This window comes from Podarcis muralis, chromosome 5 (genome assembly GCF_964188315.1).
Source record: "Podarcis muralis chromosome 5, rPodMur119.hap1.1, whole genome shotgun sequence".
In the NCBI taxonomy this organism is placed as follows: domain Eukaryota; kingdom Metazoa; phylum Chordata; class Lepidosauria; order Squamata; family Lacertidae; genus Podarcis; species Podarcis muralis.
The window spans coordinates 70687533-70713432 of NC_135659.1; the positions used below are offsets into that span (position 1 = coordinate 70687533).

A 25900-nucleotide genomic window follows, 5' to 3' on the forward strand; every position below is an offset into this window, starting at 1 on the left:
TTTCCGGGTCACGGGGAGGGCGGGGTGGGAGTGCCCGTCATGGAGTCGCTCGGGAGGCTGAAGCGGTTCGATGCGTTTCCCAAGACGCTGGAGGATTTTCGGGTTAAGACCTGCGGCGGGGCGCTCGGTGAGAGGCGTCGCTTGCGGGGGGCGGCCTAAATTGTGCTCTGGCGAGGAGCGCCTTCCTTGCGGCGGGAGCGGTCTGGCGGCGCGCGGGGTTCAGACGCGAGTTCACTCACGATGTGATGCTTTCATTTGCGTGTCCCGTGTGCGAGTCTGTTACGTGCAGTCGCGTGTTCAGGTGACGGGCTTGTTTCGCACGTGATATCTCATCACTTCGGCGACTTGCAGCTGAGCTTTCCTTCCCGGAAAGCCTCTCGTGTTTGAGATGTGGCCCTTCTGTCTGCGGTGCTTTTAATCCGTGCTGGTTTACTCGCACGTGTAAGTCTCCTCGATGGCAGCGGCAGCAGCATCAAGAAGGCTGGGCATGTGGGTGCGAATGAACCAGCTCTGGAAGAGATGCAAAACATATAGGAAGCGGCGTCCTTTTACTATACTGCTTCGAGCGGCATAGCAGGTGTGTGGTCGGTTTGGTTGTTGTGCAGAGCCTCTTCATGATCAGGCAAGAGTGGGAAGAGGACTAATTCTCAAGAGATGCCCTTAGTCAACTCAAGGTAGCGACTGGTTTAAAGAGCTTTTAGTATTTAATCAGGAAATGTCTTGGGTAACAGTCCTTCAGTTTAGTAAACTTACTCTCCAGCAGATGTATTTTGCTAGCCTGGCTTGCTAAGAGTCTCCAATATTTCCATGCTGGCTGCAGAGAATGGGAATCTCCCATTTTTGTGTGCCCATTATGAAGATGCAAGAGACTAGCAACTAGTTAGAAATCTATCAAGTGTGCTGGCAGAGGAGGAAAAGAGCTTAAGGGAACCATCTTCCCTTTCAGCTCAGCCAACATAAAAACCAAGCATTGCTTCCCTACTAGCCCACTATGCTCTCCCCCTACCTCACTCTCTCTTATTACTAAAACCTTAGTTCTGTAAACACCTACAGGGAAAGGAGTAAGAGGGTAAATCAAACCCCTAGCAAGTCTTGATGGAGCAGTATAGCTACCATTGCCACCACAGTACCACAGCTTGTGCTGGGGAAGCCCCTTTGCTGAACAGTGGTACCTCAGGTTAAGAACTTAATTTGTTCCGGAGGTCCGTTCTTAACCTGAAACTGTTCTTAACCTGAAGCACCGCTTTAGCTAATGGGGCCTCCCACTGCTGCCGTGCCTCTGCAGCACGATTTCTGTTCTCATCCTGAAGCAAAGTTCTTAACCCGAGGTACTATTTCTGGGTTAGCAGAGTCTGTAACCTGAAGCATCTGTAACCCGAGGTACCACTGTACTATCTCTTGTGGCAGCAAGGCTAGCTCAGAATCCAGTGGGTCTTTTGCCAGCCTAGTCTCAGCCCTCGAATGCTCTGTTTCCTGGGTTTCCCCATGGCTACTACCTCCAATAACATCCATCTGCCATTTGAGGTGGAGTCACAGATAGAGTCAGGCAGGCTGGGTAGAGGGACAGTTGGCCCTATTCACACCCCTATTCAACACTGCAGATTGAGGGGTTGGATTACTCTCTAAACTCCACTGGACAGTATGGGGCTAACTTCTGAGTAAATATGCATAGGATTTCCCTGCAAGGCTGGATTTTCCATCTATTTTTGCTATTTTCCTGGTCGATACCAACACTGAACCAGCATAGTTTATATTTATAAATAAGCACATGGGAAGCTTTATACAACACTTTTTGTAGTATTTCTTTGCATGTTCGTATGGCTATACCAGGGGTGTTCAGCCAGTGTGCCGTGGTGCCGTGGGTTGCCTTGAATGGTGGTCAGGGGTGTTGCAGGCAACATTGGCCTCTGCCCTTCTTTCCTTCCCTCTCTGCTCTGATGCCCTCTCACGTCTTTGCCTCCCCAAGGCTTACACAGCTGTTTGTTGCAGCAGCCCTGGCTTCAAGCTCCCCAGGCAAATTGTGCCTCTGGAGAGGAGAGGAGAAGAGGCTGAGGGAACACTCCAGAAAGGCGGGTGTTCAAAAAAGGCTGAGGGGCTGCTGGCTCTGCAGGCAAGAGTTGACATAACTGGGATCCTAAGTCCCACAGGGGTGCTACAGAAAGGATGTAGTTAGGTCAAGGGAGCCATGGACTTTAAAAGGTTGAAAACCTCTGTGCTATACTATTCAGAAAAGCCTATTGCATGTATCTTCCTTTATAAGAAAGTTACCGTATTTTTCACTCTATAGGACGCACTTTTCCCCCTCCAAAAATGAAGGGGAAGTATGTATGTGTCCTATGGAGCGAATGCAGGCTTTCGCTGAAGCCTGGAGAGCGAGAGGGGTTGGTGCGCACTGACCCCTCTCGCTCTCCAGGCTTCAGGAAGCAGGCTGCTATCCGCAAACCTTGGGAGTCCAGCGGGAGTTCCCTGCTGGACTCCCAAGGTTTGCGGATAGCAACCTGCTTCCCGAAGCCCAGGGAGTGCTTTGCAGTGCACCCAGGGCTTCGGGCAGATATTCGCAAGCCTTGGGAACCTGGCGGGAACTCCTGCTGGGCTCCCAAGGCTTGCGGATAGCAGCCTGCTTTCCCCGCCCCAGCCCCACGCCTGGGGGGGGAGAATAAGATTTTTTTCTTCATCCCCCCCCCAAAAAGCTAGGTGCGCCCTATAGAGCGAAAAATACAGTAATGCCCTGTAGATGAGGGTAAATAACTCATAAGACCTAGTATGCCTTTGACTTAAATTAAACTGTTGGATTAGCACCCATCTTCTAATAGTAACAGAACTGGAACCCTTGCCTGGCAACTTCACTCCATATCTTTAAACACCAAGTGAAAACATTTCTCTTTAAACAGGCCTTGGGCTAATTAACATTCTATGTCCCTTTAAATGTGTTGGGGGTGTTATTGGTTTGCTTTTGATTTTGTTTTATTATTTATTTTGTGTTCTTATACATTTTTGTTGTTGTAAAGCACCCTGGGATCTTCGGACTAAGGGCAGTATACAAATTGAATAAATAAGAACAATAACAATAGTGAAGCCACAACTTCCAACCAAAGGACAAAATACTTACTGTGTATTTTTTTTAAAAATCCACCCCTATTTAGTATGTAATCAGTTTGTTCCAGGAAACAACGCCTAAGCCAGCAACCTGCTTGCTGTGCTTCCTAGTGGCTTTCTACTGCACAGTAGATTATTTTTGGAGAGAACCTTGGGGCTTATTTGCCAAGTGTTGTATTCTAATTGGTGCTTGTTTTAAAAGCACACCTCTTTTACTGAACACAGGAAACAAGGAAGTAGGATTTTCTTCCTAGTATTTTTTACTTTGGAGTAATTCCAGTTCCTTGAAAGTAGTTAAGCAGGAAAAGAATTAAAACTGATTCCACCAAGATGCTTCATTCTGTTCTTAATGGTTTTTGTGTTACTGTATTCATATTATTGTACACTGCCCTGATATTTTATGAGAGGGCAGTATACAAATACTTTTACAAATACATAAAGAGAAGGGATTTTTAGTGGCTGGATTGAAGACTTAGTGACTACTAAAGTAGAAAGTGATCATTTAATCTAATTTAGGCCACTCAAGTACATATGTGTTAAGGCTGGGTGATATCTGGTTTTCAGCATCATGATATATCAACAGCTAAATATAGCTGTCTGAAATGTATCTCAGCTGCATCTTCCTCCCCACCTTTCCTGGATGGAGAAGAGTGCAGCATTTTGCAAAGGGTTCAGGGATATGTTTCAGCATGCTGAACAATTCATGTGGGGGTACTGACCAGGTCTGTTGAGCTTTGTAATCAAACTACATGTACTGAGAGTGTACCTGCCAAAGAACACATGCAGAGCTCTCTTGTTTGCTGTGTGTTTCATGGAAAGATTAGAGGTGATGGGCAAGCAGTTTTTTGAGAAAGCTTATCTAACCGTTGATCTTCATGAGCTCATTATTTAGAAGATATCAGATCAGTTCCTGCTGTCTCCAGGAAAAGACCCATTTGGTACCCAGGAGAGCCACTGTCATTCAATGTAGACAACATCAGGCTAGATGAACCAATAGTGTGACTTGGTATAAGTCAGCTTCCTATGTTCCCTAAAATATTGATAAGATCGTGTGTAGTAGGTTGCAAGATATGACAATGTGTTACTTGTATTTTCCTTTTTCTCTTTGCAGTGACTGTAGTCAGTGGACTTGTCATGCTCTTACTCTTCTTCTCGGAGCTCCAGTACTATCTGACAAAGGAGGTAAATGAGTCTGTTTTACTCATCCCCTGTGCGCACACACTGATGCTAGAGATTTCAGTAATTGTGGATAGTGTGCTAGACTAAGGCTGAAGCGATCCAGTCATGATGCTCATGGAGGTATTCGGAACATAGGAAGCTGCTTTCTACCAAGTCAAGTCATTGATGGGCCAGCCACCATCTTTTAGCCAAACTTACTTACCTCACAGAATGGTTGGGAAGATAAAGGGGAATCCAGCAAAGTCGTTGGGTGAGCAGAGCAGCTTCCATTCACGCAATGGAAGTTCACCTTCCCCTCCTTCCCTTGCACCCTTGCCATCTGCTCCAGAGGGTTGGGAGAACCTTAAGCAGATTGAAGGAAGAGATGGAGAAGTTTCATTGCATGAATGAAAGTTGCTTTACTTGTGCAATTACTTCATTAGATGTCTCCTTGAATTACTTGAGGACAGGGTAGAATAATAGTCAAATACTAGCCACAGCTTTGGTGTACAGTTTATGTAAAAAATCAGCCAGAATTTTCATTCATGCTTTAGCTTAGGTTTCCTAACTATTTTTTAATAGTCTTTTATTCTGTAATGGGATAAAATAGATTTAGAAAATCTCCTTTCTCAGCCTGCATGCTTAGTGTCAAACCTTTGGGGTTGTTTTCAAAGATTAATGCAATTGGAATTGTAAGATGCTATTCTGTCTCTAGACACATAATCTTTTACTTGCTTCCTCATTTAAGATCCTCCATCTAGGCCTCTTTCACACTTCCTTAATCAAAGGAGGAAATCAATACTGTTATTCTTTTTTCCACTCTGAAGGCGTCCTACCAATGATTGTTGTGCCTCAAGGGGATTTCTCTTTCTTTGCTACATACAGTTTCAGAAAGAGGAGCAAGACAGAGATCTAGCCCATGTTCTGGGATTTGGTCATGATTATGCCTTAAACTAAAGTCTATAATTCTTTTAGCCTGGTTATTCTAATTCTTATTCATGTCGACCTCTGACACTGTTTCTCTTAATGTTCCTGGAAATTTCCCTCCCTTTTTAATTCGCTGAATGTGGAATGCTTATAAACAAACATTTACAAATCTGAACAGATGAGAATAAAACTGATTTATTTTTAATTTTTATTTTTTTGCAATTAGGTGACTTTTCATTTTCTTCATTTTTAGATTCATCCAGAATTATATGTTGACAAATCAAGGGGAGACAAACTACGGATAAACATAGATGTTTCCTTTCCACATATGCCATGTGCTTGTGAGTATCTTCTTTAACACTTGGCTTTTAATTATATTAAACCATGACAGTATGGTATGGCTTGGCATCTCATAGCACATTATATAACTTATGTGAACTTCATTGGAGTTGGTCATAAATGTCTTTACAGAGAAAATGAGTGAGAGACCAGGGATTGAACCTGGTCCCTTATACAGAAAACCTTTGTATTTTGTACCATTTTGATATTTGATAGCTCAGTGGGTATATCACAGTGGTGGAGGACTTTGGCCCACAGGCCTGATTAGGCTTACCTGGCCTCCTCTTTTGGCCTGCAGGGCCATTTTGGCCAAGCAATGCCCACTTGCCATCGCTTATGGTATCAGGTGTGGTGCAAGGAAAGATGTGGCTGAACTGAAGGGAAGTTTGCAGGCACTGACAATCAGCTGATTGACGGTGTCAGTAAAGCCCTGTGAACAGTGCTTTCCAAGTGCTGCTGATTAGCAGTGCCTGCTGTGCTTTTACCTGCATGGTGTAATTTCAAACCATGTGGTTTGACAGGTGATTGACACCTGTTACCCTTGGCTCTTGGAAGTGGGGAAGAGAAGGATGTGGCTTTTCTCCCAGAGCCAGATCCGCACCCCTGGTTTATCATGAAGTAAAGGAATCATCTGATGTCTCAAGAAATCTGCCTTTGCCTGTCCCTTGTTGTTTTTCAGATTTGAGCATTGATGCAATGGACGTAGCTGGAGAGCAACAGCTAGACGTTGAACACAACCTCTACAAGCAGCGCTTGGATAAAGATGGCAAGCATGTGACTCCAGAGGCAGAAAGACATGGTAGAATACACTGCTCCCCCCGTGTGGGAACAGTATTGCAGACAAGATGCTAACACTGTGGCATCTGATTTAAAGGCAGCTAAAGTGAGAAGCTCACACTCTTGTCTACTGTAGGGCCAGACATTTGCTGCTTCTCATGGAGGTGCACCACTGTTAACAATGGTTGGGTGTGCTTTAGATTGATAGTTCCATGCTGGGAATCTGGGGGTTGCTAGTACAAGGACCTTGTCTGTCTTTGTTTCAGAGTTGGGAAAAGAAGAGGAGATACTGTTTGATCCAAACTCTTTAGACCCTGATCGATGTGAAAGTTGTTACGGGGCAGAATCTGAGGACATCAGGTATGCCTTGATTCCCTCACTATTACCTAGAGGCAAAGAGATGAAGTTGGGAGGGAGCTGCATAACCATAGCATTTCCTGAACCTTCTAGGAAGGAGTGGACTCCAGAATGCTTTTAGTCAGCTCTCCTATTCTGCTTACTCTGGAGGTCAGGTTGAGGAGGTTGAGGATGATACTCATAGTTAATTGGAAGAGAGGTTAAATAGGCAATACATGGATTTCATTCACCTTCTGCCTTTCAGATAACAACGGGCCGGCTGCATTTAATATTTATTTTAAATTGTTGTAACCCGGCCTGGGATCTTAGGTTAAAGGGTGAGTAAAGAATTAAAATAAATACAAAATCATCATAAGATGGTGATGATGGTGATTTATTATTATTATTTTGTGTACATAGCTCTGCAATGGTTCAGGTTGCCTGTTTCACTGATTAGAAAGGTCCTGCAGGTTGCTTCAGTGAGTGAAGCCATAGAATGATGAAGAGGTGACCACTTGTCTGTCAGCCATGTGCTAGTAATCTGGGAACAGCTCAGCATGCTGCATCTGAGATAGGGAGATACATTTTCCCCACATTATTTTACTTATGGGAAGACCTATGGGGCACATCTTTTTGTGTCCCTGCTGGTGGCTATTTCTTGCTCAGCAACCTTCGCCCTCTCCCAGCTGTGAGTTTTCTGAAGCTCCATGAAGCACACAGGAAGCAACTGGCAGGGTTTACACAGCTTAGTCCATTTCAGATGTAAGTATAGACTTTTATGCAGAACCCCATTTTCTTACTATGTGCTTCATAGGTGGCCATTTTTGCTGATTTACATGCTTATTCTTTTTTCACAGATGCTGTAATACTTGTGACGATGTGAGAGAAGCATACAGGCGGCGTGGCTGGGCTTTCAAGAATCCGGACACAATAGAACAATGCAAGAGAGAAGGATTTAGCCAGAAAATGCAAGAGCAGAAAAATGAGGGCTGCAAAGTATATGGCTTCTTAGAAGTCAACAAAGTAAGTGAGTCCATTTTTATCACCTTACTCCAAAAGGTCTATTGAAATCCCAGTGACACAAGTGACCAAGAAGCAAGGGAAACTAGAAAATGGGATCCGCACTCTGGTGTTTCCATAGTTTGAGTGTCAGTCTCTAGATTTTTGCAGGCGTGCATATTACTGTTGAGCAACATACAAGATAGATACCATGTAGAATAGAAATTAATATAGTGATTAGCAAAAGTTCACTCACAGTTTTTAGAGCCAGAATGTAAACACTTTATTTAACCCCGTGGAGAATACGGGTTGCATGTGGAGTATGCTTTTATACGCTTTGGTCTACCACAAGTTTTTGGCAGCTTAAATCTTTACTGTACTTTGTTTAATCTTACAAAGAGGAATGCCAGTGTCTCCCTCTAAGCTCTCTTCCAGATTCCTTATAAGTTAGATAGTTCCTAATGAAACTGCTTATTCCTTCAGCATTTGGCTCTAGCTTCTCGCCTGTAACTAACACCTCTGTAGCAGGAAGTGACTTTTTCGGACCAAATTTACATATGTAGACTACTAAATGATAGGTTGTATCACTAAATGATAGCTTGTACCACTTCAGACTTCTGGGTGATTTCTGAATATATATAAAAAAGGGTGAGGACCACCCAACATTCACAGTAGGGAGACCAGGCTAGAATCTTTTCTTTGATTTGTGATAGTGCTCAGACCAGTTTTATTCATCATATGAGAGGGAAGGGATCTAGCCCTGTTTGTTAATCTGTGCTAATCTACTTTCAAATAGTGTGGTTTTGATGGAGGGAAAGATTCAAAAATGTGGTTCACCACTTGCAGACTGAACTGGTAAAAGCCATGCTGGATTTTGTGGGTTTTGTTTTGATTTTACATATTACATATCTTTGGCAAAGATTAGATTGTGCCATAAAAACACTACTTCCGATCCAGAGGACCTGATTAGTTTATGAACATGTGAGCTGATTTACTTCCATGAAGGAAATGTATGTGAAGTCCAAAAGCATAAGGCTGGAATGGGGAAAGGGAGCTACTTCTGATGTGAGGTGCTGTTCTTCCCCCAAAGGCTTCTGTGAGTCCAGAGTATGTGGTGATCCATAGTTTGGGCTGTGTCTGTTCAAGTTGAGTATTCTTATCTCTTCAATGGTCAGTGTAGCAAGCAATCTGCATTTGCAGTTTGGAGGAGGGGTTCAAAGCCTTGGATATCATTTTTGTATCTTTCTAAATTTGGTGTCTCTTGACTTTAAAATATCAACTGTATGTTGATATAGTAATTCTCATAATAAAGACTGGCTGTTTTCAATTTGCAGAGAAAGGCAATAAGATTTGTACATTGCTGTGCTTTGGACATTAGTAACTCCTGCTTGGATCTAGTTTGGGTGAAAGTGTATTGAAATACAGTGTATTGAAGTACAGTATATAGGTTATTGAACTTCACCTTCACATTCCTTGTGGAGCGCCCTTTTTAAGCTTTACAGCTTCACTTTTAAAAGTTGTTACAATTTTCTATGAAGAGCAGGGCAGTTTAATGAAATGTAGCTGTCTTTTACAGGTAGCTGGCAATTTTCACTTTGCACCAGGAAAAAGCTTTCAGCAATCTCATGTTCATGGTAAAGTAGTTTGCATTCTTCTGAGTGGGTTTTGTTGTAATGTTTCCTTTTTACTAAATATCAGGAAATAATAATAATAATAATAATAATAATAATAATAATAATAATAATAATAATAATAATATCTTTATTGTCATTACCCCCTCTCGGGGACAACGAAATTACTTGACTGCTCCATAAAAACACTAATTAAAACAATACAGTATAGTACAGCAAGGAAATAATTGTAACTCATGCACTAAAGTAGGTATATAGAATATACTGTTAAGGAGGAACTTTCTGAAGGGGTGTTCTGAGAAGTATGTTGGAAAACTGTGATATTTCTATTCACATGAGAAAGAAAGTTCTAACATTAGATCCTTTGAGGCTGTGCCTTTCTTCTATAAATGGGTTTTTATCAATAGCCACTTCTGTCCTGGCAGTGGTAAGACTAGCATTTCAAAGCAGTTCAAATCCTGTTAATAATCTGCTGCCTTATAATACAGGGTTATTTGACAACATAAATGTTTTAAGTAATGAAATTTAAAATATTGTTATCCTCAGAGCCACGCCGCTCAGAGTGGCTTACAAAATTAAACAAAAAATAAGTACAAGTATACTTACCATGCACAGCATACATTATATTTCAAAACAAATAAATAGGATATTTTAAGACCAAGATTGAAATTGCATGCAGTAGTTTGATGCATCAAAATTTTAAAGCATACATTTTATGGCAGGCTGTAGCATAGTTCTGTGAGCATGCTGAGCCATACAAGTCGAGCGGAAATTCAGCTTGAATGTGTACTTCCAGTATATTAAGATTTTGATACAAATTGTTAGACTAGATCGACTAACACAATTCAGGAAAAAAGTGCTTTGGCATCTGCAGCTTTTTCAAAATTCAGACTGCACATAACGCATGTATGTGATAGTGAATATACTGTCTGCAATCACTGTCTGAAGGTTTCCTCTTCAGTTTTGTACTGAATATACTCCATTTCTGGTTTTCACTCCTGGAACCATAGAAATGGTCCCTGTCGAAGTTTCTGTGTGACAGTGCTATAGAACAGTGGAGTGTGGGGAACCTTTGGCCTGGCATGGGTCCCAATTTTTGACTGTAAAACTGTTTTCCTCAGAACATGTCCACCTGCATTATGTGATCTCAGGTGTGGGCAGGTAGAAATGTGGCTGGATCAGCTGCAGAACTGAGTTTCCAGAGAGAACTCAGTTGTGCAGCCGATCTCTGCAGGAAGCATCTTTGCCATCCCTTTGATTGGCACTTGGGAAGCACCGAGCACAAGCTTTGCAAAGCACTTTTTGCAGTGCTATCCAAAGGACCAACTGCTACCTAGTTGTCAGGTACTTGCCAAGTGCTGAGCACAGGGCTAGCAAAGCCTATTGCACTGCACTTCCCAATTGCCCAACAACCCTTTGACTTTCAGACACCTGTGAAATGCTGCGCAATAAACTTTGACAGGTGGGTAAGACAACCCAACTGTAAATTGTCTGACATAATAATGGTAGTCCCACCTACTTGTCAGAGTTGGCCAGAGGGGTGGTGGTGACAGATAAGGCACCACTGGGCCAAAATGGTTCCCCACCTCTGCTATAGAATATTACTCCTTATGGCTTCTGTTAACTTGTTGAATGTTTTCTGCTCTAGCACTTAATGAAAGGAAGATGAGCTTTATTATTTTCTGTTCCTCCCTCTCCTCTCAAATGGGAACTGTGTCAGGGAATTTCCCCTTCTCCTTTTCTGTCTTGACATCTTAGTCTTTTACCAAAAGTTTCACAAATGGCACTTTATTACTGATGAGTTCTTATACATCTGATTCGAAAAATCTTTGCTGCTAAAAGGAAGTCAGTGCTGAAATTCTCATCTTTTTCTGGAATCTTGTTTTAGATATCCTGCCAGTATTAAGATCAACATGATTGTGTTTCTTTTACAAACCATCCAGCTTCTTCCTCCTGTTTGCGTGGAAGTGTAGTCTAGTCCAGAACAGCCTAACATGGGATGTAATAAAAAAAATGATATTGAACAACTGTTCTCTTGCCTTCATGTTCCCCTTAAACCATAGCCTGTGCTAGAGGAAGCTTGAAAAAAAAAAAGAGTATCTAATGTTCAGAGGCTGCTGCTTTTGCAATAACGTATATTATCTCTGCTTTAGATCCTTCTGGAACAGTTGAGAGCAACGACCACTTATTAATAATACTGATTTGTTTAGTTAAATTTTAATTGTAGCTTCATAGGGTTTGGACTCTTCTTTTCAGAATATGAGCATTGCTCTACAGCTAATATTTTATCAGCCGAACTACATAGGTCAACCAACTGTCATTTAAAAAACTATTAATCTTCTATCTTTTTTTAAGTTGGGAAAATATGAAGGCATAAAGAATATTATGGGCCAAAGCATTCTGTTTCTTTTCTGTGCACTGTCTTTTTAATTTTTCCTGTAATAATTGATTCAGTTTAAACATGATTACACTGGTCTAAGCTCGTCACTTCCCTGCATAAACCTTGCTCTACCTGTTTCAGTTGCATGAGCTCCCTTCTGAAGGAGATAGGTTTCGGAGTCTAGCAATCCGCATGACCTCAGTTGTAGTTCATGGTGCTGATCTTTGCTTTTCAGCATCTCCACCATCTGTTAAGGATAATGGATGTCATAATTCTGGTCCATTATTAGGCTGTTAAATATCACTTATATTAGATGGAACTTCTGTAGCTTAAGTTTGTGAAGGACTGTAGCCATGTGCATTAACCCTTGTGGCTGTAGAGAGAAGATGTACAGTATAGGTGTTTTCCAGTGATTAGGGTATAGAGGTTGTGCATGGTGCTCAGCTCCCTGGCTCACAGTCTCATCACCCCAAATAGTTGATCCTTTGCTTATTACTGTTTCCTTGCATTACTAGCTGACAAAATCAGTCCTGGAAGAAAGATGAGTTGTTAGGGAGGTTTAACCAAATTCTGATGTGGATGATTTGCATCACTTATTCTGGCTGCTCAGTGGTGTAAGACTTGAGATTTCTCCCAAATATGTGATACTAGGACAGCTAAAGTCATGCCCATTTTTCTTTCACAGTTGAGAGGCAGTTGGCCAGAGGCAAAATAATTCCTTGGTAGAATTCCTGTGCTGTAAGTGTCAAGATCCAACTTGCTAATTGTGTTGCTTGTGAAAGGCCTTTGCCAGTGCAAAATGTTTCACTATGCACAGAAGCATTGGCCGGGCAAAAGATGGAGATTGGTTGAGATTTGTTTGAAACTAGTGATCAGTGCCAATTCGTAATGTTTTCCATCCTCTAATCTTTGCTACAAGACTGAGGAATAAAGACTTCTGTGTTCCACAAGGCCATTCTTACCCCAGCCCCTAAAAGACCTAGAGCAGGGACAGCTTAGCCTTGGGAGGGCTGTATAAACACATGCATTCAGATCATCATATAGCATGCTGGTTTCCTCTGTGGGCTTGTAATTGGTGCCCTGCAGCATCTGAATGGGCAGCCAATGCTGTATCTTGAGGAAGCAACACGGTGTTCCTTTTTAGTCCTCAGGCCATAGGTATATGTGAAGGTTCACATGCGTGATTCAGTGCTGCTTTGTGTCCCTTCACAAATTGCTCCAAGCCCAGAGTTTTGTTGGCAGAGTAGCCAGTGCTGCTTCAAAGCAAAACTAATGTCAAGTATTGCCTTTGTTTTTACATCCTTGCTTTTCAGTATGGAGCTCTGAATGTTTCTCTCTTTCTTTTCTTAACCCTGCTCATTTTTGCAGTTCACGCTGTTGAGAGTAAGTGTTGCTGACTTATTTTCTTTACTATTTCTGTACTGTCTGTAATTAAACCAGTTAATTTCTCCAATTCAACCTTGGTGCTCCCTAAAGATTTGACAGAATTAAAGTATCAGTAGACACTGCATGTTTTCAGTCAAGGAACTGCAAATGGTTTTCACGTGGCTTTAGAAGGTCTCTTTTGTGTAAAAAATGTCAGGTCATTTCTGTTCTTATCTTCAAAATAATGTTCGTTGAACATACGGAAGAGAGTGCAGGATTAAGCCCTCTGCCCAGCCAATTGGATCTCACAGCATGTAGGAAAAAAGAGGACAGCATATAATATTTAAAAAGTCAGAAACAAAATTTAGCTTAGCTTTATATTGCGCTCATCTTAATACTGAATGAAATGTCTCCATACCCTATAAAGACATTATGCCTAGACAGGGGACACCTAATGCGTGCAAGGACCTTGGGACATATATCAGGCTATACAAGTTCAGCCAAGCACAGAAGCCCCTTGGAGACTTTCTTCTGCAACTGGGGGGATGGAGCAGGTTTGCGGTGCAGGATATATTGAAAGCAGGGCCAGTGCAATTTGCCCTGAGGGCTATATCTGTGTCGCCATAATGCTTGAACAGCAGATTACTTTCTTCCCATAAAAGTGTGAATGTGCCTTCTGAAACTGCTCTATAGATACATATTTTACTTTAGTTTGCAAATGCGAAGACCTAGGCAGACTGACCGGTTTGGGAAGCTTTGCAGACAATTGAAGGCAGCTTCACACATTTTAAAAATGCAATCCTAAAGACCTTGCATGGCATATTTAAAAAAGAAATTGATAGGAATACATACTCCAGACAGCAGGGATTGGTCTTAGCGACCACATCTACACCCAGTAGAACATGCATATACACACAGATACCCCTTAGTTGTAAGCCTGAGAGTGGAACATCTAGTATCTCTGTCCTAAATTCTCAAAATGTTAGTAGCTTCATTCCCAGTTGGATCTGACACTTACTGCTGAATTGCCTTGCTCAAATCCCTGTCTTATATTACAGTCATCTTAATATTATATTACTATTATAGATTTGGTTGATAATTTGCAGTGGATTCCACTTACTTAGATTTCCAAATGTTAGTTTGCATAGAGCTAAATAGCATAAAAAAGCGGGAAGTATTCTATTTATTTGGTAGAGCCTATTTAAAGGGATTAACAACTTGCTATCTGAAAACTCCTAAAGAGGAGTTACAACTAAACTGGGATAATTTGGCAAAGTTAAAAGCTTGCTCTGAATGCATTCAGAAGTTAACATAAGCTGTATTTGCAGGTTGGGAAAGAATAAAGAGCTGCAACCTTGAAAACACAGTTGAGAATTATGGTGGGCAGTAACTGGTGATGGAACAAATAGGTGTATTCTAATCCTTGTGCATATGCTTAGAATGTGGCATATGAGCTGAGAAGTTGTAAACTGTTCTGAGGTTTTGTTTACAATTAAGGTATACATATTTTGTTCAACAAATAAAATATCTTACAGTCATGCAAGGAAGTTTGTCATGTCCTTTACTTGGAAACATGCTAGGATTGTGAAAATTTGCAGGTTTTTTTTTCTTTTTCTTTTAAAAAAGAACAGAGCAGTTAAATAACTTTAGGAAGTCTTTTCCATTATGTAACATTTTGTTGTCTTGCCTCTCTTACAGTTCATGATCTGCAGAGCTTTGGACTTGACAATGTAAGTATCTGGGAGAGACATGTTGAGTTTGAGATACTGATTCACATCTGCAGAGAAGGGAGTAAAGTGTCAGTGCAGATGATTTCCCCTTGTGCATACTGGTGTGGCACATCTAACTTTGGCAGCAGCTGTGTAAATGACAGGCCAAAAGAACAAAATGCAACATTTAGAACAAAACTGTTTCCCCCCAAAAGGTGACCACATAATTCATTGTATGCTGGTGCTTTCCGAATCCAGTGAGTCACCAAGCATCCATCCTGAGCTCCTTGCCTTATTTTATTCCCACCCTGTATGCCACTGAGCACGAACACCTCATCTCCTTCCTGTGACTGCAGTTCCCAGAGGAGAAGAGGTGTGTAATTACAGGGAGAGGAGTGTATTTCTAGCAGGGCTTCTACCCTAAGGTGGTGTATGCATGAAAATTGCGCAGAAGAGAAAACATCATTAGCTGTGCTCAACTTGCATAAGCAGGCACAGGTGCTAAAATCCTGCTGCTCTTATTGGAGAGAGTTGGTGAAAAACACCTACCTACCTTTTGATCATAGGCTTAGTACTCAGCCTGCTCTGCCCTTTGCTGGTTCTGTTTGAACATGTTTCCCTTTTTTTGTTTCAGATAAACATGACCCATTTTATCAAGCACCTTTCATTTGGGAGGGATTATCCTGGCATTGTGAACCCACTTGATGGGACAGTTGTCACAGCACACCAAGGTACTGGTCTGAAAATAAGTTACGTTATAGTTTGCTTGTATACTGCTTTTGCCCCCAAAGTGATGAATACTGTATTAATACAAAGAAAGGTGCAGTAAAATACAGTAAGTCAGCCATAAAAGCAATATAAGATAGCTAATAATAATAATACCGTACTTTCCTGTGTATAATACTATGTTTTTTTTCTTAAAAAGTGGAGGTCTTCTTATACATGGATAGTGAATAGGGCGGACATTTGATTGATTGCTTCCGCAGCTGTCAGTGGCTATTGTGCGTGTTATTGGTTGCTGCGTCAGTGGGTGGTGTTGATTGGCTGATGCTGGGGAAGCTAGGCGGGCGATTTGCAGCTCCTGCCAGTGACGGGACAGCCGGGAGGTGGAGTTTGTGATGTGTGTAGGTGAGTGATTCTTGGCAATCCCCCCTAAAAAAACTCAACCACCCTGGGCAATCCTCCGCAAAAAGCTCAACATCTCCCCCCATTTTCTTAAATTTGAGACTCCCAAAATAGGGGGCGTCTTATAGACGGAAAAGTACGGTGTGTATAAATAAATAAACAATTCCCTTCCCTTATAATAGTACCTAAACAATGAACTGACCAAAATATGATGGTTACTGTCTAACCTAGGACTTTCTCACTTAATCCAGTCACCGTCTTTTAGCTCTTTTAGTTTGTATCCCCCTCTCACTACATCAGGGTAAGCAAGCAGACCCCCATGTTTAGTTCATCAACCTACTTGGTGCTCCAACGTGCAGGATCCTGGTAATCTACTTTTTAAACAATAGGCCATAGGAGATTTAAAATAATAAAAAATTAAAAACAAAAATGCATGCCTCTAATACCACCCACAAATCACACTGAACATTGCTTCTTGGGCTGTAGTCATGCTCTCACCACAGACACAGCTCTTGTGTGTTTCTGCTCACATGCACTGAAGGGTTAACAGCCTGTTTTATAAATACTAATTGTAATAAATAAAATATTTTAATTAACAATATTAAATTTAGGTTTGCATGAGAAGGGAATAAAACCTTGTAAGTAAAGACTGTCACATGCCACACAAGTTATGTATATATGTATTTATTTTAATATTAAGTTGGGCAACTAACTGGCTAGCTTCTGGCTCAGTAAAATGGGAAAGATGCCAGCAAGCTTCCTCTTTCTCCTGGCTGACAGTAAGTTATAGGCAGGGGTGCATGCATGAAAGAATTGTCTTTGCTCTTTTTTCCACCACCACCCCTTTTTTTTTTTACTTTCTAAGCCACTCCCAGCTCAGAAAGATGGAGTTATAGGGACACACCCCACAGCAAAATAAATCTGGATAGGGAGAGGGAACTAGCCTTGCCTTTCTTCCCTGGGAATGAAATCTTGGGTTTCTTTTCTCTCCCTCCCTCACCTGCTCTTTCATAAGACCCTGCTGGTAAGATTGTAGACTAAAGTCATTATAGCAGGAATTATTACTATGTAGCTTGGACCTCAGTAGAATTCTAACTTCCCACTTCAAAGTTACTGCTGCTTACTAATTAAATTCAAATTCCTATTCAAATTCCTTCATATCAATTTTGTTAAGTTCTGTATAAGGGGACTTTCCCCCCAAAGTGGCTCCTATTAACACCATATTTTGCACTTAGCATCCATGATGTTCCAGTACTTCGTGAAAGTGGTCCCCACAGTGTATATGAAGGTTGATGGTGAGGTAAGATCCCCACATTTTCTTTTAAAAACAAACAAACAAACACACCAAAACCTAGCATTATATTTTAATATAGAACAGTGCTGTCCAGGTTATTGCAGTGTAATTAGGGGTTGGGACATGAGGAAATGAAATTGCAAAGAGTTTTGTATATCTTATTACCAATAAGCCTCTGAACAATCAAAGCTCCAGACTTGCAAAAGTGTGGATGGCAACCACATGGAGATTTCTGAGAGAGAGAGGTCTTTATTGCTGTGGACCCAGTTTCCTCAGGCTAGAGAATGTAGTGTGACGACAGGACAGTTATGAGTCATGGGGGGAATTATCTTGAGTGTATTGTAGGACTTGGGTAGGTGGTTTCTTTGTGTTGGGCAGAGGCGGGTGGAGAGAGAGGACAAACTAAGGTATACTTAATGCTTCCTGCTGGATGCATTGTGCATTGTGGCAAAATTCAACCCAGCTCCAAATCCTATATAGTCAATTGTGTGTCTTAACTTGTTTAATTAGAAAGAGTAACATTATGTTCTACTTATGTTCTACTAGGTGGTGAGATCAAATCAGTTTTCAGTAACACGACATGAGAAAGTAGCTAACGGGCTAATTGGAGACCAGGGTCTCCCTGGAGTATTTGTGCTCTATGAGCTTTCTCCCATGATGGTGAAACTAACAGAGAAACACAGGTGAGAAGTTTTCACATGAACCCATTTTACAACTTGCTTATAAAATTATGTTTCATTTATTCATCACGTGATGCATACAAATAGGCTGTAGATGTAGTTGCAAAAAGCTTCCATTTGAAGCAGTTAACATTTTGACTGCCTTTTGAACCTAAGTGTTCATTGGACATGGTCAAGTGGGATTGAATTACTGTATTTACTCGAGTCTAATGCACCATTGAATCCATTGCGCACCTTAATTTTTGCAACGTGATTTGGCCAAAAAGCTGAGCATTAATTAGAGGAAATACGGTAATCCATGGGTTTCTCCCCCCCAAGTTTTAACTTGTTCATTCATAATGTACACATTACATGGTAATCAATGTTTTTCCCCCTCACCCCATATAGGTCCTTTACACATTTTCTCACAGGAGTCTGTGCCATCATTGGAGGGGTATTTACAGGTATTTGAATATTTTAATTGTTCTCCTCACCCATCTTGGATCTAAAGTTTAGCTTGCAAATGTTTTGATCAATACATCCTAGGCATTTTCAAAACTTGTTTTTACAAAGATGGCAGAATCATCACTAGTAGTGCAATGATTGTTGAAATATGATAGTACATGAGCAAAATTGCAACTGAATGGGGCTTATCAAAAAGTGTCTCCTACTAGTATTTAGTGAGCAGCTTATTTTGGTTGTGTGATATGGCTCTTTGGGCAGTGCACTATTTCCTCACTGCTTTGACAAGTTTAGGAATCCCCCCCCCCAACACCTAAAAGCAACTCTTTGGAAGAAAGACGGGGGTTTCTTTTTTAATTTCCCCTTTATATGCACTGTCAATATGGAACATATAACCTGACCTTCCTTTTCCTCCTCCTTCCAGTGGCAGGACTCATTGATTCTTTGATCTATCATTCGGCTCGGGTCATTCAAAAGAAAATAGAACTTGGAAAAACAACATAGATTATCAGGTGCAATCCCCTCTGAAAAACTTGAAGGAATTAAAAACAAATGGTCAGTGGTCATTTTGAGGGTGCCAAGAAGATCCCTGGACTTGTACCAAGACTGGAACTATCATCAGTCTCTCTTCACAAGTAAAATGGGGGATTAATTTAAACAACCATCTTTTGTGGCAGTGCTGTATACCCTAGATTTCAGTACTTGTCTTATATGTTGGCCTATCTCTCAACTTCTAGATCATGAAATGAAGAATATGGAACACAAGACCTTTTACATGTGTAAAACAAATATTTTCTATTTAATTTGTACACAGTGCTACCCTTAGGATGTTTGTTTGGACCAAATTCTCAGGAAAAAGTTTTAATAAAGTCGTGTAATATTTGCTTTCTTTTTACTTACATTTCAACACTCAGTATCAAATAGCATTGCAGCCAAGAATATTGCTCAGTATTCTGTGCTTGCTTCCCTGCTCCTCTGATACCTTATACTTAGCCACTTAAATAACAGTGGCTTTAGCACAAAAGTAGGCCTGGGAGGTACTGTCAATATCAGCTTTTTGAAATCTCTGTCCAAGGATAAAGCATCCTATATTGTCCATAAAATGCAATGAAAGAGAAGCACAAAGTCAGCTATCAGAGATAGCCTCTGTTGTCGCAATTTAAAGAAAAACATTTCAAGTTGACCATCTTGCTAAGAAAGTAATCTGTTCAGAAGTGGTGTTACATGTGTGTGTGTATGTGTATATACATACATACCTGCGCCAGGTCTTTGATCTCTAATCCATCCACCTTGTTTCTCTTGTGGCTCAAAAGACCATCATTGGTGCTAGGATTTGGGTTCCTCTTTCTTGGATTAGTGACTTTGAAGTCTGTGGGGCACTGGAGCAAGCTATTTATAAAATGATATTCTGCCTTCAGCTGCTAGTCTCTCAATGAGTGCCAGTTCAAAAGTGGCATTGTGGACTCCAGTCCTGCGGAAAGCTCCAGCGTACCGATTCTTTTCCCAATAGTGGTGCCAGTTCCCTCTGCTGTCTGCGCCGAAACCAAATGCAGAGACCTGCCACACAAAACATTATGGGGAAGGAAATGAGAGTATGAGGCCTGTGCAGCCCAAAAGCTGCTACCTAATCTAGCATTCTGTTTCTCAGAAGTCTGCAGGCAGGGCACAAGTGCAACAGACCTTTCCCAGTGAGTGGTGGTCAGCTACATGCAGCCATCGATAATAAAAATTCTTTAAAACAAAAAATAATAATAAGTTTTGCAAAAAAAAAAAAAATTGTTCATCCACAATAACCCTGTCGCAATAAAAAAGATATAGTTCCCCCACCCTTCTCCCATGGCTTTCCTCAACTCCTCCTTTTGGTTCATAACATATTAACTTCTCCTGCTTGTTTTGTTATCTCTCAATAAAGCTGTCTTAAATTTAATAATCAATCTAACCCTGTAAGGAGTGGCCACATTTTACGGAAGCAGACTCCATTATATAAAGATAGCAGTGACGAGGTTAATTTCGGCAAAGATTTTTAAATGTGAAACATACCCTACTACATTAGCAAGCAGAATTTACTGTAATAGCTGCTTAATAGATACCCTTCCTCCAGTGTCACTCCTAATTTAATTTGGGGCTTTGTGGAATTTTGGCAGGTTTAGTTAGTTCATTCTTTAAGAGGAGATGGATTTTTCTGCAAAGACAATGAAACAAAAATGGAAAGTCACACTGCCAGCTTGTAGCATATTCAGCTTATTATCAGGGCCTGCTTGTTTCTGTATAATTTGAGTAATTTTTAGGGTGGTTTTTTATAAAAAAAAAACTCATTATATTGCAACTTAGTGATCAAGACATAAGACATCCAGCACAGTTTCAATACCAGCCACATGCAATCTCTCCAGTCAACTTCAGTGTTTCAAAACATGGGAGAGGACTATCTTGTTTTCTGAGAGACTCTGCCCATGTACTTTCTGAACTACTATTCTGTCACCAAATCAGTTGTGAGAAAAGTAGCTTTTTTAAACATGGCCCAAAGAGGCAAGTTGCCTCACAATCAAATGCACTACATCCCAATAGCAACAGCAGCCTGTATCTGTAGACATCTGGAGATCACTGTACATACCTGTTTACAAGTATGGATAGCAAAAAGCAGTGCAGCGAATCCAGTGGATGGATACCTTCCAAAGCGCTTCATCCATTTATCGTGAATATATTTTAGGAAGGCAGGGTTCAGTATTAAGACCTGAGGAGAAGAAAAAAATTTGGACTGAGAAGTTCTCCTATTGTCATAGCCTCTTCTTCCTCAAATTGTCCCACCTGCCACAAGCATAGCTAATGAGAATGAGATGGTTTGTGACTCTTATGCTCAACATATTAAAAGCAAAGGTGTTGGTCTTTACTTAAAGCAAATTCTTGCTGCTTGATAAAATTAAATCTCCCAAGAAGTTCACATAAACAAATGAAACATCAGTTCATATAAAAGTACAAAATAACCTTCAATAAATATTTCCTTAAAACTTGTAAAAGCAATCACAAAGGGCCCTTGCCTTTTTAAACATTAGTCGCTCCAGTCATGAGTAACCTAAGCCCAATTTGTATTAGCTTTTCATTTCTGAACTTGTGCTATAGGGCTCAGGAGTGTTGGACCTGGGAGAAAAGGGTTCAAATTCTCACACAGTCGAGAATCTCTGTCAGAAATCAGTCACACCATCTCTCAGCCTAACCCACCTCACAGGGGTCATGTGATGACAGTGTGAGAAGCAGGGGAAACGTGTGCTACCTGGAGCTCCTTAGAGGGAGGAAAGGGTGTAAATAATACAAATACAAGTTTTCCAGTACAGTGTTTTATTAGACTCTAAGGCCTAATGCAGTGGTTTTCAACCAATGTGCCGTGGCACCCTGGGGTGCCTTGAATGATGGTCAGTGGTGTCGTGGGCAACACTGCCCTCTGCCCCTCTTTCCTTCCCTCCTTCTTCTGATGCCTTGTCACGTCTCTGCCTCCCAAAGGCTTGCACAGCTGTTTGTTGCAGCAGCCCTGGCTATGAGCTCCTCAGGCAAATGGTGCCTCTGGGGCTGGCCAGGGGGTACTTCCCAGGCCCCTGTGGGAGGAGGCACCTTTCTCTTTGTGGGGGGCAGCTCAGAGACGGGGGGGGGGCAGGTGCAGCTGCTCAGAGGACTCCCAAGGAGAAGAGAGGAAGCTGAGAGAACACTCCACAAGGGAGGGTGTTCAAAAAAGGGTGAGGGGCTGCCAGCTATGGTAGGCAAGGGGTGACATAACTGGGCCTCTGAGCCCCACGGGGTGCCGCAGAAAGAATGCAGTTGGTCAAGGGAGCCATGGACCCAAAAAGTTTGAAAACCTCTGGCCTAACGATTTATTTCAGAAGGTAAAACATAATTTTACTCTTGGATTGTTGAAATTAATGAAGCTGTTCATTTTCTGCCGGAAACCTCAAGACTTCCGTTGTTCTACTCCATAACCTTTTCCTCGCCCCTAAAAGCTGGCCCATTAAAATTACATTTTATGTGAGCTCTGTAGTTGTGCTTTTAAGTGCCAAGGCCTTTTTTGTGTCTTCTTTTGTTTACAGAAATTGCCAATGTGGGGCCCCCAGTCTGGATCAGGATTCTAGCATAGGGGTTGGATGGCTTTATACCCACTACCCATCCTCACTTGAGGATGAAAAGGCCTCCGTTCAATTTGCACTGCAGTGAAATCTTCCATTTGCTTCAATGCTATCCCTTCCACCCCCCTCCAAATTGCAGGGGAGGATATGGATTGGGAGCATAGTTGGGGCAGCAGGAGATTAAAGCTCCTCTACCTCCATTCTAGGGTCCTGGAATAAGACTGTGGGGTCCACACTGACAATTTTTGTAAAAGCAAACAAAACACTGCAGTTGCACATATCAGTCCTTAAATTCACAGAATAAACAAGCAATGACAGATCCGAATTAATGTATTGCCTGCATTCACAACTTACCTTGCTTTTGTCAGCTTCAATGAAGGGCTTGACTCTTTGGTATGTACTGTGAAAGAAATGGAAGAATAGCATTCATCATTTTACTACTTTTACCATCAAACTTCCTATTTTTCCCCCTCCAGTGTTCCGTATACATAAAACCCATTCCTGGAGAGTCACGCAACTCCCTGAATAATGATTGACCGGGTGCGCTCCTGTTATTACAAGCATATTTCCCTACATTTGCAGCACTGACCTAAGCCCATAGTGGACAAATTTGTAGTCTCAATGAAGCTTTTAAGGGTCACTTCAAGATTTCCCTACTGACTGAATGTAAAGGCACAAAGAAACCAACTCTGCTCTTAGCAAAGGATGTTTATCGTGAGGAATGAAATCCACATCATGCACTGTTTGGAGAAGTACTTCATTTTGTCTGTCCTGCAACGCCCACCATTTAGCTTCATTGGATGACCCCAGATACTAATACGATGGGAGAGGAAGAAATAAAGCTCTCTCTCTTCATCCACATTTTATCTATGATGTCTCCCTTATAAATCCCTTCTAAACTAAAAAAAACCCCACAAACATAATAACATTTACTCACAAAGGACATGCTCCAGCCCCTTGATATTCTGATTTATTTTTTCTGCACCTTTTCCATCTCTATGCTGTCTTTTTAAGGGGTTCAAGCAGACCTGTACAGAATATCCACTCACAGTCCAGAAATTGTGCCCAAAGGAACCTGCCCCATAAATGATGCTTAAGGTTTTGTTCCTGCTGTAGTACTTGCCTAGCTTTTTGTACTCCAGTTAGACAAAGTGCTCACCGCTTAATTTCTCCTGAGGAAAAAGCACTAGCTAGCCATTTGAGATCCAGAGGTTTGAAGGGGACGAGCACAAGATGGACGCCAGCATGCAGGTTCACAGCACTCTCTGGGTACATGAAATGGTGCGTGGTTCTTGTACCAACATCTTCCTCAAAGCCTGCAGTTTGTGCTGTGTTCATCCTCAAAGGACATAAGAAACATGATCAGATGCTTCACAAAATTTCCAGTCCAGAAACATGGGGACAGTTGGAAAGTCTGAATCTGACACTTGATGGGCTGAGGCCTAGGGACATCAACCAGATGCCATTCTTCAGGACTGTAGATTACCAGATTTTATTTTCAAAAATAGATAATATTTCAGGATTTTAAAATCTGGAGTTGGAATTGTTATTCCCACAACTATTCCCATACATTACAGCATAAGCAACTTTTGTCACACATATCCCAACTTCTCTTGCTGCTTCTGCCTTTGCATCTCCTCACCATTTCAGAATTTAGACTGTAATCCGTGTTCTGGCACAACAAACTGTTCTTCTTATTTGCTTATGGTAATGCCTTATGCCAGCAGTAAGCAACCTAAGGCCCGGGGGCCGGATGCAGCCCAATCACCACCTCAGTCCGGCCTGCAGATGGTCCAGGAATCAGCGTGTTTTTACATGAGTAGAATGTGTCCTTTTATTTAAAATGCATCTCTGGGTTATTTGTGGGGCATAGAAATTCGTTCATTTTTTTTTTCCAAAATATAGTCCAGTCCACCACAGGGTCTGAGGGACGGCGGACCGGCCCACAGCTGGAAAAGGTTGCTGACCCTTGCCTCATGCACTCGGAAGGGTCTAAATGATGCTGATGATAGGAATAGCAGCAACCATAGTAATCCTGTCGAATTACAATTACTGCTCAACAATATTTTGTTGGGTAATAATCCTATTAACCCTATTGGAAGGTGATGGATTCATTATTATTATTTTTTTAAATACAAACTGAGAAGCATTAATTAGTTAATGATAAATGGTCCCTTCCAGCTATGATTCTGTGGCTGTGGCTGAGTCTTCAGTGTTAACCATCAGAGAGAGAGATTTAAAGTATCAAGAGATCACCCCCCCCCCCAACAATTATCTCTCAACAGCCAATCATTCTGACCTATTAACAAATAATCTCCACAGCAAAGGAATGGTTTCTCATCAGCCATAATACAACGATACATTATAGCAGCCACACAAAAATACTTTTCAGCATTATTCACACTAATGTTATGAAACCCAAGGTAGGGCGTACAGTATATACTTTACTCCACTTACCTCAGCACAAAGTGGTGAGAGTCAATCTTTTTTCCATATTTAGAGCCCTTCAGCCTCCCTGAATTGCCCACCACAGCACATGTTCCACACTGGCTAAAATCCTGGGCTGTAACAGGAGGGGAGTGAAGGATGTCAAACAAGTGCTTTATTATCTTCTGGAGTTGGCTTCCATCCTGATATCCTTGCAGCCTCTAATGGAACAAAGCATGCTTTTAGTTGTTTATTATTATTATTTTTGTAATTTCCCCCCAGTATGTTGTTATGACCACCCTGGGCTCCTTGAAGAGGATGAGATAAAATTATTTTTATTATTAATAAATACTAACAGAGGACATTAAGGGAGGGGGTGTAGAACCTGCTTTCCAATAGCATCTTTTTATATAAAAAAAATGGAACTGCCTGCTTAAACAGAACACAAAAGAGAAATATTTGATGGTACAATTGACTGACTGAAAACTATTCTGAAGAGAGATGCAGAACAAAGGCAAATATCTTTAGCGAGAATGCCTCATGCAAAGGTGGCTCCTGTGCTGTCAGTCAGGAAAGCATTGCTCATGTGCTGTTACTGCTGCTTTTTTTTATCTCAGAAATGGAAGACTGCCATGCAACTATGAAAGCACAGGATCTCTCTTTGGGTAAAGCAGGTGGCCTCTGTACATCTCCCACCCAGTGGCTTTCCTGGTGCTGCAGCCAGGACTCTTTCCTCATTATTGAGAGACTCCTGGGTATATGTACAAGAGAGAGTTAATAGAGCTGGAAGGACTGCTTAAGATTGGTCAAACCAGCTGGCCAGATCGTCCTTTGGTTAGGGAAATTATGACCATGGGCTAAATTATGAGTAATGGTTGCTTTAATGAATAGTTATAAAGCAATAAATAGTTTATTTATTGAATTTATAGCCATGCCTTCCTCCCAGAGTTGCTCAGGGAGACAGTTTGCCCAGCTAAATATTAGCAAATGTCATAGCAGTGTACAACACTGCAATAAATAAAAATGGTTTCCCAGAAAAACTGACCCATGAGTCAACTTATCCTTTAAGGTAAAGGTAAAAGGGAAAGGACCCCTAAACGGTTAAGT

The 25900-nt window shown here is 41.4% G+C and overlaps 2 protein-coding genes across 7 annotated transcripts in view; one reads left to right on the forward strand and one right to left on the reverse strand.

The window, feature by feature from the left end:
• Nucleotides 1–19140, forward strand: ERGIC3 (ERGIC and golgi 3). Of its 3 annotated transcripts, none has more exons than XM_028734754.2 (14): nucleotides 1–127; nucleotides 4208–4278; nucleotides 5435–5522; nucleotides 6200–6319; nucleotides 6564–6657; nucleotides 7491–7656; nucleotides 9209–9266; nucleotides 13012–13026; nucleotides 14707–14738; nucleotides 15352–15448; nucleotides 17078–17142; nucleotides 17683–17819; nucleotides 18204–18259; nucleotides 18682–19140. In XM_028734754.2, the coding sequence occupies exons 1-14, from the start codon at nucleotides 40–42 to the stop codon at nucleotides 18759–18761; spliced, it is 1167 nt and encodes a 388-aa protein (XP_028590587.2). In that variant the 5' UTR covers nucleotides 1–39; the 3' UTR covers nucleotides 18762–19140. The 3 variants fall into 3 exon arrangements, with proteins under 3 accessions (XP_028590587.2, XP_028590589.2, XP_028590588.2); XM_028734756.2 differs by having other exon boundaries at nucleotides 6200–6286; XM_028734755.2 differs by lacking the exon at nucleotides 13012–13026.
• Nucleotides 17195–25900, reverse strand: part of LOC114599466 (CMP-N-acetylneuraminate-beta-galactosamide-alpha-2,3-sialyltransferase 2-like) — a 15491-nt gene continuing 6785 nt past the window's right edge. For all 4 annotated transcript variants that reach the window (XM_028734761.2, XM_028734763.2, XM_028734760.2 and 1 more), the window contains exons 3-7: nucleotides 24824–25014; nucleotides 23526–23705; nucleotides 22721–22766; nucleotides 20869–20988; nucleotides 17195–19814 (exon numbers count right to left, since the gene is read on the reverse strand). In XM_028734761.2, coding sequence (XP_028590594.2) covers nucleotides 19647–19814; nucleotides 20869–20988; nucleotides 22721–22766; nucleotides 23526–23705; nucleotides 24824–25014 — 705 coding nt within the window. In that variant the 3' untranslated portion in view covers nucleotides 17195–19646. The remainder of the gene's footprint in view (nucleotides 19815–20868; nucleotides 20989–22720; nucleotides 22767–23525; nucleotides 23706–24823; nucleotides 25015–25900) is intronic.

Excerpts from the sequence above, each read along its gene's own strand:
- ERGIC3 (XM_028734754.2), top strand. The coding sequence starts at position 40 with ATGGAGTCGCTCGGGAGGCTGAAGCGGTTCGATGCGTTTCCCAAGACG. Across the intron at positions 6,658-7,490 it reads GCAGAATCTGAGGACATCAG|ATGCTGTAATACTTGTGACG; the intron begins GTATGCCTTGAT and ends CTTTTTTCACAG. Across the intron at positions 14,739-15,351 it reads AGAGCTTTGGACTTGACAAT|ATAAACATGACCCATTTTAT; the intron begins GTAAGTATCTGG and ends TTTTTGTTTCAG.